This window comes from Mirounga angustirostris, unplaced genomic scaffold (assembly GCF_029215605.1).
Source record: "Mirounga angustirostris isolate CCGP_5_RB_7025 unplaced genomic scaffold, mMirAng1.0.hap1 SCAF_14, whole genome shotgun sequence".
Classification (NCBI taxonomy): Eukaryota; Metazoa; Chordata; class Mammalia; order Carnivora; family Phocidae; genus Mirounga; species Mirounga angustirostris.
Window position 1 is genome coordinate 76,367,927 of NW_026991722.1, and position 14,454 is coordinate 76,382,380.

Genomic DNA, 14,454 nt, shown 5'->3' on the forward strand with positions numbered 1-14,454 from the left:
GATTTATTTAGCTGACTTATTGACATTTGGTGGCACCTTGGTTTTGATCAAGTTGGTGTGAGTAAATTATCATGCTTGAGCTAGAATCTGGCCCTTCCTACACTATCCAGGGAAATGGTTGTATCATAAAAGAACACTTTAATAGAAGATGACAAAACTGCATATAAAGATCATCTAAGGAAAAAAAAAGTAGAGAAGAGGTTATTTTGAATCTGTCTTAAGAATGGTTAGGCAGCTTTGGTCTAAAAACAATTTTTGAAGATGTTATTGCTCAGCAAACTATTGGTTCATGATCTCTGATGGCAAGAGCCTCTTGGAAAGCATCATCAGCCTTACTGAGTGGTTAAGTCTTCATATGGGACTTTTTTTTTTTTTAAGATTTTATTTATTTATTTGAGAGAGAGAATGAGAGACAGAGAGCACGAGAGGGAAGAGGGCAGAGGGAGAAGCAGACCCCCTGCTGAGCAGGGAGCCCGATGTGGGACTCCAGGATCACGACCTGAGCCGAAGGCAGTCGCTTAACCAACTGAGCCACCCAGGCGCCCCCATATGGGACCTTTAACTAACCAAGGCCTTGTGACCAGGGACGCGGTCAGCAGATGATCATACTGTACGCTCAGCACGCTTCCCCTGATATTCTCAGCAAATGGTCTCCTTTCATTAGGGTCGGAAACCTGAATCACCCTAAACTTCTCTCCCATGTGAGGGGTGCCCTGGGCACTCAAGCTGGGATGAAAACAAGTTCGCTTGCTTGGCAATGTCCATTAGGCTATGGGGTTCGGTAACACAGAGTCTCAGGTTTACTCATCCTGCTCTCTCAAGGGAAGATTTAACAATTGTCATTATGGGCTATGCCAGGTGTTGGGGATCTAGTTTAAGAAAGAAGACTCATTTATTTCCTTGAGAAATGTCCTTTCAGGCTAACAATTAAAATGTGACCAGGAAAACAGTGAAAATTCATGTTAGGAGGTTCCACATAATTACTAAAGGTGCAATGCAAACTCACCTTTAAGAGGAAAATATGATGCATTACAAGACTCACAATGTTGACTATCTCATTGTACACATTACTATGAAAATGACAAGCCATACACAAAGTAAGGGGCACTAGATTATAAAAATAGACGTCACTGGGCTCCCAAGAAAAGCTGAATGAGGCAGGTGGGGACACACCCCTGATGCTCAGCTGACTCACAAACCACTACATGAATTCAATGAAAAGTCTCTCTTGGCTGGAAAAAGTAAAAGGCAAACTAAAAAAATGTTGGCACTTCTCTTTCTCCTTCCTAGGAGAACACAAGAGTGATTTTTCTTTCAGTAGCTGACGTGTATTTTATGACCAGAGTAGTATGGAGCGCCCGCTCGGGGCTGGCTTTGTACCCGGTGTCTCTGCGGGGGTCCCCGAGATGCTTCTCGTGAGGCCAGGCTGGGCCGAGATGGTGACATGCAACAGCAGCTCGGCTCGGTTCATTAAACTCTTCACCAACGTCTTCGTTTTCGCCAGTGGGTGCGAGGGTTTCTGTATGAGAGAATTCACTTCTTGCAGGAACTTCTCCCTATAAAGAAAGGCTGATGTGCATTTAGTCGTTCTCAGGTTCACCAAAACCAGCGTTTTTTAATTACAAAGGATACGAGAAGATAGAGGGAAACTAAGCAAAAGAAACCTGATAAACATCACTCCCCTTCCCCTTTCCCTAGCAGAGAGAGCAGGGTTATAAATGGACCACTTTTAGTTCCTTTTGTCCAGTTTCAGATGCCTATCTGCTAACTTTTGAAGGCCAAAATCAAAATTTCCAAGTTTACAAATGAGTTCAAACTCAAATATTTAGTGAATGCATACGATTTTTAATATCTATTAAGAAACTAGATTTCTTAAGCATCATTTTGTCTTAAGCATCAAGGCAGTAAATTAGCTTTACACAGTTCTTAACATCACTAACCTCAGCGATAGGACCATGTTTTCAAGATCATTTCCATCAAAGGAGACTTCTCTCATTGAACACAAAAGTTCTAGTTCTTTGATTTTGTTCTAAAGAAGGAAAAATCAAGAAAAGATGGTAGGCAGGATCTGCAAAAAGTGAGTTTACTGTTCATGTTAAAAGGAACAGAGAATTTTAGGGGGAGAAAAAAAACCCCAACACCTCTGGTCCGTATTTCTATGCCAGAGCACATTTGTAAGTTATTCTTTGATATTTTAATGATTACAAATGGCATCGACTACTTTCTGGGGACTTCTTCAGTGCTTATAAATAACTACCCTTCATTTCCTAAAGCTGGCAAGCAAAATTTGATAATGATGGTAAAACTATCAATCAGTTAAAAACAACTTAATAATTTATATTTGTGTTATTGATATGCTGATCTAATTTTATTTAACCTTTGTAAAGAATGGGTACATTTTGGCATGTGCAACATTTTAACAGGTAATGTTACTTGGTCTCTCCACACATACCCCCCCGCCCCCCCCCCACACACGATATGTGCCTTTGCACTGTAAATACCAATGATAAATCACATAACTTGCTCACCTCATTGAAATGGTAATCATAGAAGAAAGGCATGTTGTTCTCTAGCTTCCCTTGCATGGCATCATCAACCTCGCTTTGCCATTTCTGCTCCAATTCTGCAACACTCTGATAGATACATTATAAAACAAAACAATATGAGAAGAGACGTAAAATAAAAACAAGTGCACTCTGCAAACTTGGAAATTTTAGTCGTAACTTTTTAAAACTTCAGGTCACCTTTTTTTTTTTTTTTTAACATTTTATTTATTTATTTGACAGAGACACAGCGAGAGAGGAAACACAAGCAGGGGGAGTGGGAGAGGGAGAAGCAGACTCCCCATTGAGCAGGGAGCCCGATGAGAGGCTCGATCCCAGGACCCTGGGATCATGACCTGAGCCGAAGGCAGACGCTTAACAACTGGGCCACCCAGGCGCCCCTTCAGGTCACTTTTTAAACTTGATTAAATTTCTAGGAAAGAAATTATTTCCGACACTTGAGAAATCTAAACACGTTAGCCTTCACTTACCTGCAGCTGTCTCTCCATGGCATTGAGTTTCTTGAAGGTCTCTCCCATAATTTTACACAGTAAGTCATATTCCTCAGCATGTTCTTCTTGATACTGGAAATTTATTAGGGACTGCAGTGCATCAACCAAGTTCAAGTGCTTAATAACACATGATACCACCATTTCCTCCATCACGTCTGGCTGAATCACTTCTCTGTGATTACAATAGAAACTAGTCAGGTAGATGCCATGCTCTCAAGTTACCAATCCTGTATTCAGTAGGTTGAGGAGTGTAGGCTTTGATTTAAATACATTAAATATTCACCATACCTTCTTTATTACAATAAAGAGGCATGAACATTATGATGGCTTTCATATCAAGTTGGCAATAACTTAGTATGTTTAACTGACAAAACTGACATCAGCTGATAAAGTGAAAATCAAATTTAAAGAGACTCCATTTTCTTTAATTTTATATTTTGAGCTAGAGTCATATTAAAGCTGGAAGAGGTCTAAGACTAACAAAAGATCTTTGGCACCATTTATGTGCCAATTAATTTTACGCAGTACCATGGCTTGTGGTATCTCATACATATGGATGTTGGGCTGAAAACGAATTGTGTTTCTGTATTTTTTCATTTTAAATTTCAACTATCCTTAAATTTTTTCTCTCTGAAGGCCAATCATGCTTCAGAAGACCGCGCAGAGGCCACCAAACAGACTTTAAGCAAGAAGACCACAAAGACATTTATAAGTGCCTGACCTCATACTCCAGATGAAAGACCCCTCACCATCTCTCTCTGGACTAAGAAAACCAAAGTTGAGGACTTCGAGTAGACAGTCAAACCACCTGAGAAAAACCTAGAACTTGTCAAGCTTTAGCATGCTTCAGAATCCTATGGAAAACTTGTCAAAACCTGGGCCCCATCCTCAGAGGTTCGGATCCAGCAGGTGTGAGATGGGGCCCAAGAGCTAACAAGGGTTCAGGTGTTGCTATTGTTGCTGACTGGGGGCCCACACCTTGACACCCGATGGCCTGGAATACCACCTGAGGGGACTCCCCAGAGTACGTGGTTAGCGTTCATTAAGTAAATGTAAAATTAAAGGTTCATTTGCTAGACCAGGAGAAGAAATTTACCCCCTCCCATTGTTTAAACCTTTTTTTTTCCCAATGGGAAAAATAGCGCACTACTTAGCAACATACTTTATACTTGGTCTGAATTGAGGTCTAGCACGCCCAGAAATTTCCCTGAGCTTTATCATGATTCCTGGAGGCAGCCTGATCCGGGGCAGGTCAAAGTAGTTTCCAACGGGAGGCACGAGGACGTCAGAGGGGTAGGTGAATTCTCTGTCTTCCTCGATGGTCAGTGGCAGTGGAGATGGGCTTGGAGTAAGGGCAGGAGAGATCACGCCATTGGCCTCCACCTGCCATTGGCACCTGAACAGACAGAAAAGGGGCTCCTTCATTTCCTCTTCCAACTGGAAAGCCATGGAAAGCTTGCAGATACATCAAATATACGAAGGATCACATCACGTGTTAAATATTCATCAAACATTCTCCAGAGGCCAAAGGAACATGAGCGTTAAATGAAACCACATCTTTGGGAATCTACCTCCTCCCCAACATTTTATTATGAAAAGTTTTAAATCTACAGAAAAGTTGAAAGCATCCATTGGATAATGCCCATATACCCACCGCCTAGATTCTAGAATAAACATTTTGATAGGTTTGCTTTATCACTCATCTACTCCTCCTTTTGGGGATCCTTTAATTTAATTATACAATATGTGGGTTGGAGAAAAGCTTATGCACTCAAGGCTGTAATTTCAAATTTAGTAAAGTAAGGGCCAGAAGGCACTTTGCTGTAATTTTCACCTTCTTTCTTAATGACAATGACACCTATGGGATTGTCAGGCAGTCTGCACAATGAGCTGGGAAATGTACTAAAAGTAGTTTTCCACACGAAGTCCATTTTCCTCTGTGAGCAAAACTAGTCCTATCTGAGCCTTTTACCTTTGTAAAAGTTTGGACCGCAATAGCTCCTGACAGGCTTCTTCTTCTTTGGTGATTTCTGGTCCATTGTACAGGATTCTCAACATGGAACAAGCTAACACAGACAGACCTAAAGCCAGGTCTACCAGAAAGGGCAAGCCTCCCGACACATCCTCCGACGACTCCTACAACACAGAGAGGGGCAAACCACACTGGTCAGTGTGCACAGCCGAGCACCTGCACCTGGGCTGCACCGCACTGACCACAGGGGCTCACGGAGCAGCATCATGTGTCACTGCTCTCGGACACAAGGACAGTCCCCAACACCATGAGGAGAAAGATGGTGGCACGGGGCAATGACCACAGAGTGAAGTCTCAACACAATTCTGGAGAGAGAAGAGCTGATAAGACTCCGTATTAGAGACAGCACAAATCTCATGCAGGATTCTTTGGATGGATTCCTCTCTGCTGTGCCTATCCTTGTCACCTCCATCCTGTGCTCGAACCAAGATATTGTCAATCCCTTATACTGAATTCATTCAACAAATATCTGAGCGTATCATTCTCGGTGCTTGAGATACAGCAGAGAAAAAAGATTCCCGCCCTCACAGAGCTTTCATTCTAGTAGACACTTTCACTCTAGAGTGTGTTAGTTTGGTTAAACTCAAGCAATCTCCAAGTCTAAAATAGGTTTTACAAATCAGGCAACTGAAGGGGTTAGAAGAACTCCTAATACTTGTTTTTGTTTTTGTTTTTTAACCCCAGGTGGGAAAAGAATTTACCTAGAATCCTGGGGGAAAGTAACTATTTGGTAACATTAAAAGGAGTAGATTAAACCCATATACAGCGTGTAACACATGTAATTAAGCAGAGACAGACCTAGACTAGCAAGATGAGCCGTTGAGAATAGAATGAAAATCTGATCCCACTACTCTAAAAACCCAGAGTCCCAGTGCTTACTTCTATTAGGTGTTCGAGTCTTCTTCGCCCTATGGAAAGATGCTGGAGGCAGATCACCTCTCCAGGCTTTGAAGACGGAGCCCCTAGCAATGGATTCTTTCTGTGCTGTTGAATGGATTTTAGGTCACAGCTAGTTTTATTCCAAAAAACTACTACTTGTGATAGTCTACGAATGCCAAATGGAAGAGATGGATGAAACCGCAGCTCATATTCTGCCCTGTTTCCAGGGCAAATATGATGTATGTAACCGAGGCACACAGGAGAAAGTACATTATGCCCACAGCAGTGGTTAGATTCAAGTACCTGAGCGCGAACTGTGCAAGCAAAGCCCCACATAGCTTTATCGGGAGTGTTGTGTTCACGGCCACTTCTCATTTCAAAGGAGAAGGTGACTGTATCTCCTTCCACCTTAAAATTTAAGGGGGGGAAAATACACTTTAAAAACAAGACACATGATTTTCAAGAGAGCAATGAATTTCAGAGATTTACTTTCAAAAGGACCACAGCAATATTTCACTCCTTTTCTCAATCACTTGCTTGACTCAAATTCCATCCCCTCATCTGGACACCAACCTTTCAGGTGTCTCTCCTGACCAGGTAGGTCTGGGGACGAGGCATCTGTGAAATGGGCCACGACTGCCCAATAGCAGGATCACAGTAAAGATTAAATCTTGAGCATAATTTCAATAAATTCCTCAGACTTCTATTCTTTCTGCCCTCCCCCTGTCCACTTCACCACCTCACTTGTCCTGGTAGGGCAGGCAAACGGCCCATATCTTGAAGAACACAGAGTGCTGGAAGACCTTGCTCTGTATTGCAGAACCAACACCACGAGTAAGAAACAAAATGTAGGAAATGAAAGAACAATTAAAAGTGTCGTGCTGACGGGGATTTGGATACATCCAGACTATACGCCTAGATGTAACTTGCTGTCTGTGGCTGAATTAAAGAGGATACGTAATGCATTTGAGATCAAGGCTCCAAGACAGACTCTGGAGAGGTTTACAGGTTTTAGTGGGCGTTTCAGTTCATACTCATATTCTAGGTAGATATGTTGTAGTTCCAGGGCCCCGATTACAAAGCATGACTGGTATCTCATCAATTTGAGGATGGATCATTAGTATTGCTCCAGAGGCCCCAATTCGTTTTGAAAACACTGACTCCACATTTCTAAACTGCAATGGCCCTGTGGTTCTAGGATACCCATCACAGGAGAGGGCAGAGAAGAAGCAAGCTGGAAGAACTAGCAGGCCTTTTAATGGACAGGGAAGGAAATGCTGTGAGCACTCAGTCCCTGGAGAATGGATCCCAGTTCTGGAGCGGACAGGGGTCTGAGGCCCTACAAGTTAAAGGACGGTCATTCTGAACGAGGTAGTTGAGTTTCCAGGCCTGGCAAGACAGCCCCAGCTCAACAAAAGCACCCACGGACAATGTTTCTGTCTGGAATTGGAGTTAATACTCAGGCCCAGAGGGAATGGGAGTTCATTTTTCTTTTCTAGGAAGTGGATCTGACTGGATACCATACCTTCACCAAGTCTTTGGGCCAGCCAGTTCCTAAGACACTACGGCTGCCATATCCCAGTGTGTTGCCTCCATACTCAGCAACCTTCCTACTGTTTGTGTTAGGCCCCGCATATATCACCAACTTCAAAACAGAAAATACACTGTTAGACTGTAAAAGAAAAACAAAAACAACATCTACAAATAAAAAGGCTGCAAAAAAAAGTTTGTTTAAAAACATATTTATAACCAGGCACTGGTGTCGTTATTATAGAACTAATATTCCCTGATTTTTAAGGTACAACTGATACTAATTTGGGTACAATGACTCTTGCCACGATTTAATTGCCTAGGGAACCTCATGTTAACATAGTTCTACCCAGCTAGTACACATATATAGGTTTTAAGTAGTGATTTTAATGCCAAGTAATGACATCTAACTCATTAATAACAGGTACAGTTTGTCCCCTTCAGTCCTCCCCCAAATTAAAGTGAGCAAATACAGATGGAAAGATGGTTATATCTAACACAATGAAATAAAGGCAAAAAAAAAAAAAGCACACACACATACACAAAAACCAAAAAGTCAATGAATGAGGATTTTTAAAAATGCAACAAATGGAAAATAAGCCATATATCTTTAGAATGTTGCTTAATGGTATAAAAAGAAAATGACACATATTTAGGCCAGAAAGGGGGCTGCAGCTTCTTGGGTCAGTTTTCACGTGTCAATACTTTTCTTCAATAAAGATTATTTATTTAAATCCAATTAACCAACTTTCTAATATGCAGGAGAAACATTTAGAGGTCATTTGGCATTCAAATACTTCCACTGGAAGAATGAGGCTCTGGGTTCTGTAAATACCAAATCCTGTCTTCGAACATGCACTCTGACCACCTCTGACTACCCAAGAGAGCTCAGTGTGGATCTAGAAGCTATGCTTCTAACCCTTGACGTGTATCATGGTGTGCTCTCTTACCCTGTTGGACCTTTTGCTGACACCAACCGGGACCACTGGAAAAGTAAATGTTACTTTTATCTGTGGAGTACATCTCCTTGTGCCTCCACACTGAGCAATGATGCCCACTGCAGGTGCTGGCTAGCATACGTCAGAAGATGCACATTACTGGTTTTAAAGGAGAAACAAAATTACACCAACTGATATGCCAATCTCTCCATTTCTATTTTAAACAGTCATAGCACTTAAATGTAGGAAATGGGGGTAGCTGATGACAGGAACTATGAAGAGGGGGAGGCTGATGGCGGGAGATTTATTCTCTGAAAGGCCTACCAAAGACCATTTTCTAAATTCTCTTGCCTCAAGCTAAAGTGAGTTTTGGAGGCAAGCCTTAAACCCCTCTGGACACCTGGGAGTTTTCACTACCCTAAAAGATGATGGGAAAGAGGATTCTATAATTTGCTCAGTGATGTGTCTCACCATCTCAGAGTATATACCATTAAGAAGTCCTTTATTTTTCACTTACGAATCTCCCCAGAAGGGATTTAAGATCTTTGCCCTTATACAGTTCACAGAGGAGACAACGGATAGCTAAAAATCTACATAAATGTAGTCCTGTATATGTACAAAGCTATGCAATAATCCTTCAGCTGTTCTTGTATAAGCTTATGTGTCACAAGTTCATTCACCTTTCCTCCTGAGTTCAACATGGCAGTTTGCAATGCAACAATATAAACAGAAAAAAAATACTACAACCCCTCAAATGTTTCCTTTCACTTAAAACTGTTAAGCCACTAGGTTGGAAACTACTCTTTTTCAAAATCTACGTGGGCCTGGAGGTGCTGACAACAAAGAAAAAATAACTTAAATAAAAATAAAACAGATCCTAGCACATCTGAAACTCTTCTAAAAGGCCACCTTCTCCCAAAGAATACATGAGAAGCCCCAGAATTGGGCAGTAAGAACTTTCTAGATGAATGGACATCGCCTGTCTACAGGAACTCCAAGCACAGAAGGAAGGCAATAGGTAAGCAGTAAGGAAAATTTCCTCTGACTCAGATCTAAACTTTTTGAAAGCTTACAAAAGTACACTTTCAGCATGTCATGAAAATACAGTTCTTAGAACACAGAGCTGCTGGTTCTTTAATTTCCCAACCACTATCCTTCAAGGCATATCTTAAAGTTCTCCAAAGAGACATCTGCAGACAGAAGTAAGTCAAGAATGGTGACCAGGAGCAAAGAAAAATAAGAAGCATCTAAGAAATCAGCTTATTGGAGGTGGAGCCAGTACAAAGCCAGTCTTGCTTACTTTGTCATAGTCATATTGTGAAGAGCATCTGCTATCAAATCTAAGGTACAGGCAGCGAGCTCCTGGGATGTGGACAGTTTCTTTAAATTTATAGTTGTCTCTGACAGGGTGGACTGTTTCCACAGTCTTCCCAGCAGCCCATGGAGCAGGAATCTTTAAACCAGTGAGAAAGCCTGGCTCTTCCTTCTCTTCCAGCATCCTAAAACCAGACAGAGAGAAAGTGATTTAGCTTAGCAGCGAGGAGAGGAAAAAGGAGATGTACACATAGTAAAATATAAAAGGTTCAGAAATTTTGCTTTACTTTTCCACATCCTTGCAGATTTTATTTTTTATCCTTGCGGCTTTTAAATGCTAGGTATCAGTGGCGATCAGAAACATTTTAAAAACTCCTATATTTAAGGCTCTTTCTTTCTTTTTTGTTGTTAGACAATGTATTTGCATTTTTTCCCCCTCTCTTTTCAAGAAGGAAAGCCCAATTCATATCCAGGAAAGGACCTCACCAACTCTCATTTCAAGTTACTCAGGGAAAAAAAAAAAAGATGCTACAAAGGACCCTTAAGATTGGTCACTTTCCAAATCCCACAGGATTAGTATCCTGCCCTATCAAGGTCCCTATTGTTCTTATCTAAACGTCAATTGTTGAAAACTCCATGAATCTATGTGACTAGTTTTTACTGTAATTTTTACTAAAGAAAAGTGCCTTCAAAGTCCTCTTATCTACTGTAATTAAACTCTCAAGGACTTCACAGCCCAAGGCTGTGGCATACAAACTCCTACAACCAACACTTAGCTGTTGTGGAATCAACACTCTTTTTTCAGCTCTGCCCTAGCCCATATGGTGGCCACTTAGTCAAATGCGGCCATTTAAATTCAATCTGAAATAAATACAATTGAAAATTCAGTTTCTAGATCACATCAGCCACACTGATGGTCATCAGTAACAGCATGTGGCTATGGCGGATGGTACTGGACAACAAAGTTGCAAAGTTTCGTCACTGCACAAAGCTCAGCTGCATAGCACCCTGTTCCAGAGAAACGCAAAAAATCGTTCCTTTCTGATCAGTGTTTTTAAAGACAGCTTTAAGTTTCATCGACATGTACTAAACTACACATATTTAAAGTGTACAACTTGGTAAGTTTGGACATATGTATATACTCAGGAAGTTTCCTCCTTCTTGTAATCCAGGCAATCACTTTTTGCTTTCTATCACTAGAAATTAGTTTGTATCTCCTGGAGTTTCCTATATATGGAATCATACAGTATGTACTTTTGGAGGGGGGGATCTGGCTTCTTTCACTCAGCATAAGGATTCTGAGATTCACCCATGTTGTTGCGTATATCAACTGTTCACTCCCTTTTATTGCGGAGTAGGACTCCATCATACGAATATACTGCAATTCGTTTATCCATTCACCTGATGATAGACGTTTGGGTTGTTTCTTGTCTTGGGCTACTCTAAGGCTGTTATGAGCCTTCATATACAAGTCTTTGTAAGAACCTATGCCTTCTTCTCTCTTGTGTAAATACCCAGAAGTGGAATAGCTAGGTCGTGTGGTAGGTGTATGTTTAACTTTTCAAGAAGCCGTCACACTATTTGCCAAAATCATAATATTTTACATCTCCATCACTGGTATATGAGAATTTGTCAATCTTTAATCTCTTGATGTGTGGGCAATTTACTCTAACCCGGTCCTATAAGTCTACAAAGCAATTCTATAATTATCTGTAAAATGCTGACCCTAGACTCTTTTTCCAGTTACATAATCCTTGCTAAAAATCAGTGTTGTAAAAGGAGAACTAGGCTTTCACCAGAAGAAAACAAGGCAGGGGTTCCTGCAAGGAAGCAGCATCTTTCACCTCTCATCGGGGAACAGCCTGCCCTTCTGGTCTGATGCACCACATGGGGAACAGCCCACCTCGGCAAAAACTGGACACTGGGTTTTAAGCAGCAAAGCCGTCTGAAACACAAAACCATCATCATGTCTTAAAGTGCTTACTGTCAGGTATCTGGATGGTACTAGAGCCAAATTTAGAATTCTCACTTAAGTCATCTTTTTACGATCCTCGTCTGCCCTCCTGCACGAAGAAATGCTTTGCTACTTAGACCACTTAACACCATTTTATTTAATGCCGGAATGGCACATATCCTTTCTGTTAGTCACCAGTAGCTGGCAAGGACTCAGGAAACTGAATATAATGGTAGGATCCCAGTAGCATTGTAGCTTAGCATTTTTACAGCCACCCGGCAATCCACACCTGCTGTAAGACTGCACTAAGTAATTTAGTCAAACAGATGTGTTTTCCCTTAATAATTTAGCTTATTTTTAGGACACGATATTTTTCTTCATTCCATTGTTATTTCCCTTGGCTTACGACAGACACGGTTATGTTTACTCGGCCTTCAGTGAATGCACGTGGCCGCAGCGTGAAGTGGGTTGGCCGAAGAGCAGCTCACTTTGGCACAGCGAGGGTCGTACCTGACTGGTGTAGAGCACCAGCTGCACTAGCTGAGGCATCAGGGCGTCGGCCATGGTCAGAGTCTGTAAATTTGGATGCATCAGCGAGGTCAGTAACACTGGAAGAAGGTGACCAAGCATAGTAGCCTTAGTAACTTGTTCCAAGCCTTTCAACCTATAAGAAGTTCAAGAAAACACACAGCTTAAGCAATTCCTAATCACGTGAAGAAGCAACCATCATCTTTCTCCAACAAATTCTCTTAAATTGCATTTCCTTGAACTGCTTGAGCACTTACAGCGATAGCAATTCAGTCCACAAATTTCCCACCTTCTACCGCTGAGGGAGAGGACAGACATCTAGTAATGGGCTTCACCTTCAACCCGTGGTTTTGCTAAAAAAGTTTACACAGTGCATTTCGTAGCACCTCTGAAGCACTTTATAAATGGCTTCTGAAATACAAACGGCTACTCTAGGTAGTTACCATGTGCAAAGTTCCCTGGGGCCTGGTGCCACAGGTGTGGGGTCTCTGACAGGGAAAAAGTAACTGGCTACAACACAGATTTTTAATTTGCTTTTAAAATCACATGACGCCCCTCCCCGTTTTATTGAGATGTAATTGAGATACAAGGCTGTATAAATTTAAGTTGTATAATTATTTGACATATGTATACATCGTAAAATGATTACCCAAAATCACATTCTTAATATCCCAAACCTCTGCTAGAAGAATTAAGATATGTGACTCACCCAAAGAAAGATGTGGGTTATGTAAATTCTCCAAGGCTACTTAGGAAACTGGGATTGGAACAAGAAACAGACCTCCCATCTCTCAGGCTCTCAGACTGTCCCTCCTCCCCAGGACAAATCTGCACTGTGTGCCAGCAGTGGGCTCCACCTGGTGTCTTATCAAGCCCCAGTGCAATGCCTATCTGGGCTATACTGTCCCCAGTTCCAACCTGGCCACCTACTCTCTGGGAATGGGCAAGAAACAGGGACACGGGGACAGACAGCCCTACAGGAGGAAAAATTACACTGCAGGGTTGTTTGGGATCAGTATCTCTAACGTTAAAATCATCAATAAGCACAGATGTACAGCAAACCATAGCCGAAATTGTAACGGGGAGGACTAAGAAAGCTTTATTACTGGGAAAGAGAAGATTACCCTCTATGTAGGTCACTCCTGTATTTGCAGTAAAATTACAGTAAAATCTTAAGACATCCCGTCAGCGTCCTCTTTTGCACGGCAGTTAATTTTCCGTATTACTAAGTCATCTCTGCCTCTCTAAAGTCCTTATCACAAGGGAACCCAGTGCACAAGGTGCTGAGCCAGATAACTGAAGGAAAGGCCAGTCTGGGGGCGACGATGGTGGCAGACCCGAATGTCAGCGATGAGGCTGTGCACCACAACCTCGCTGCCCCCTTAGACCATGGCTGTTGGCCCAGTCTCACCGAAAAGCACCATTAAAGAGTTCGATCACACTTGGCATTGAAACACTTGCCGTTTCAACCTATTCTCACAAAAATCCCTCTACGTTATATGAACATGCAATGTTCTAAAAGATTTTGCTTTCATAAGCAAATTCTGCTTCCTGAAGGGCAGCAGGTCACAGCTCACGCGCCAGTTCCTCACCTCTGTTCACGGTCAGCTAGGTCACTATTTATGAGGGCAGTTGTGACCTGCTGTAGCATTTCCAACACTTCATCACATCCAGTCAGGATTTGGGTGGCAAGAGCCAAAATACTGACCTTTAGCTCCTAGGTAGAAAATACCATATTATTATTTTTCAGCTTTGTGATGAGTGCACACTCACAACGACAACATGGAATGATGTATTTAATGATGCATTTCCAAATTAAACAATGAGGTGGCCAGAATAAGCCCAAAGCAGTAAGTTCCGCTAGGATGGCAAGTAGCAATTTGATCTGGGAGGCTAAGGTCTGGAGTGCTGACAGAAATACGCAGTATTTCACGGGGAGCACACCGAGTCCCTGGGAGAAAAGGCATTTCTCCCATCCCCTCCAGCACAAGAGAGCTCCCGGTGGCCAGACCAGAAACTGTCCAGGTGGAAGATTGCCTTGGGTGGTATGAGGATAGCTAAAGAGAAAAACAGAACAGTAAAAGGCGCATGTATAGGCGGTGAATAAATGAGACAAAACACAACATTCTGAAACAGTACAAGTGACCTTTTTACTTAATGTTTTAAACCATTACACTCGAAAGCAGGCAGGTTAAAAATTCAGTTAAAGTAGCAGGCAGTTACA

The 14,454-nt window shown here is 41.9% G+C and overlaps 1 protein-coding gene across 6 annotated transcripts in view; it reads right to left on the bottom strand.

Moving 5' to 3' along the window:
• Positions 1–14,454, bottom strand: part of HECTD4 (HECT domain E3 ubiquitin protein ligase 4) — a 192,843-nt gene that overhangs the window by 82,872 nt on the left and 95,517 nt on the right. For 3 of the 6 annotated variants that reach the window (XM_045887621.3, XM_045887620.3, XM_045887619.3), the window contains exons 18-29: positions 13,823–13,947; positions 12,213–12,366; positions 11,593–11,693; positions 9,735–9,933; positions 7,492–7,611; positions 6,270–6,374; positions 5,028–5,191; positions 4,218–4,451; positions 3,035–3,227; positions 2,529–2,633; positions 1,941–2,029; positions 1,381–1,556 (exon numbers count right to left, since the gene is read on the bottom strand). In XM_045887621.3, the coding sequence (XP_045743577.2) occupies positions 1,381–1,556; positions 1,941–2,029; positions 2,529–2,633; positions 3,035–3,227; positions 4,218–4,451; positions 5,028–5,191; positions 6,270–6,374; positions 7,492–7,611; positions 9,735–9,933; positions 11,593–11,693; positions 12,213–12,366; positions 13,823–13,947 (1,765 nt within the window). Of the gene's footprint in view, positions 1–1,380; positions 1,557–1,940; positions 2,030–2,528; positions 2,634–3,034; positions 3,228–4,217; positions 4,452–5,027; positions 5,192–6,269; positions 6,375–7,491; positions 7,639–9,734; positions 9,934–11,592; positions 11,694–12,212; positions 12,367–13,822; positions 13,948–14,454 lie in introns of all 6 variants that reach the window. The other 3 variants (XM_045887617.3, XM_045887616.3, XM_045887622.3) reach the window with 1 other exon arrangement.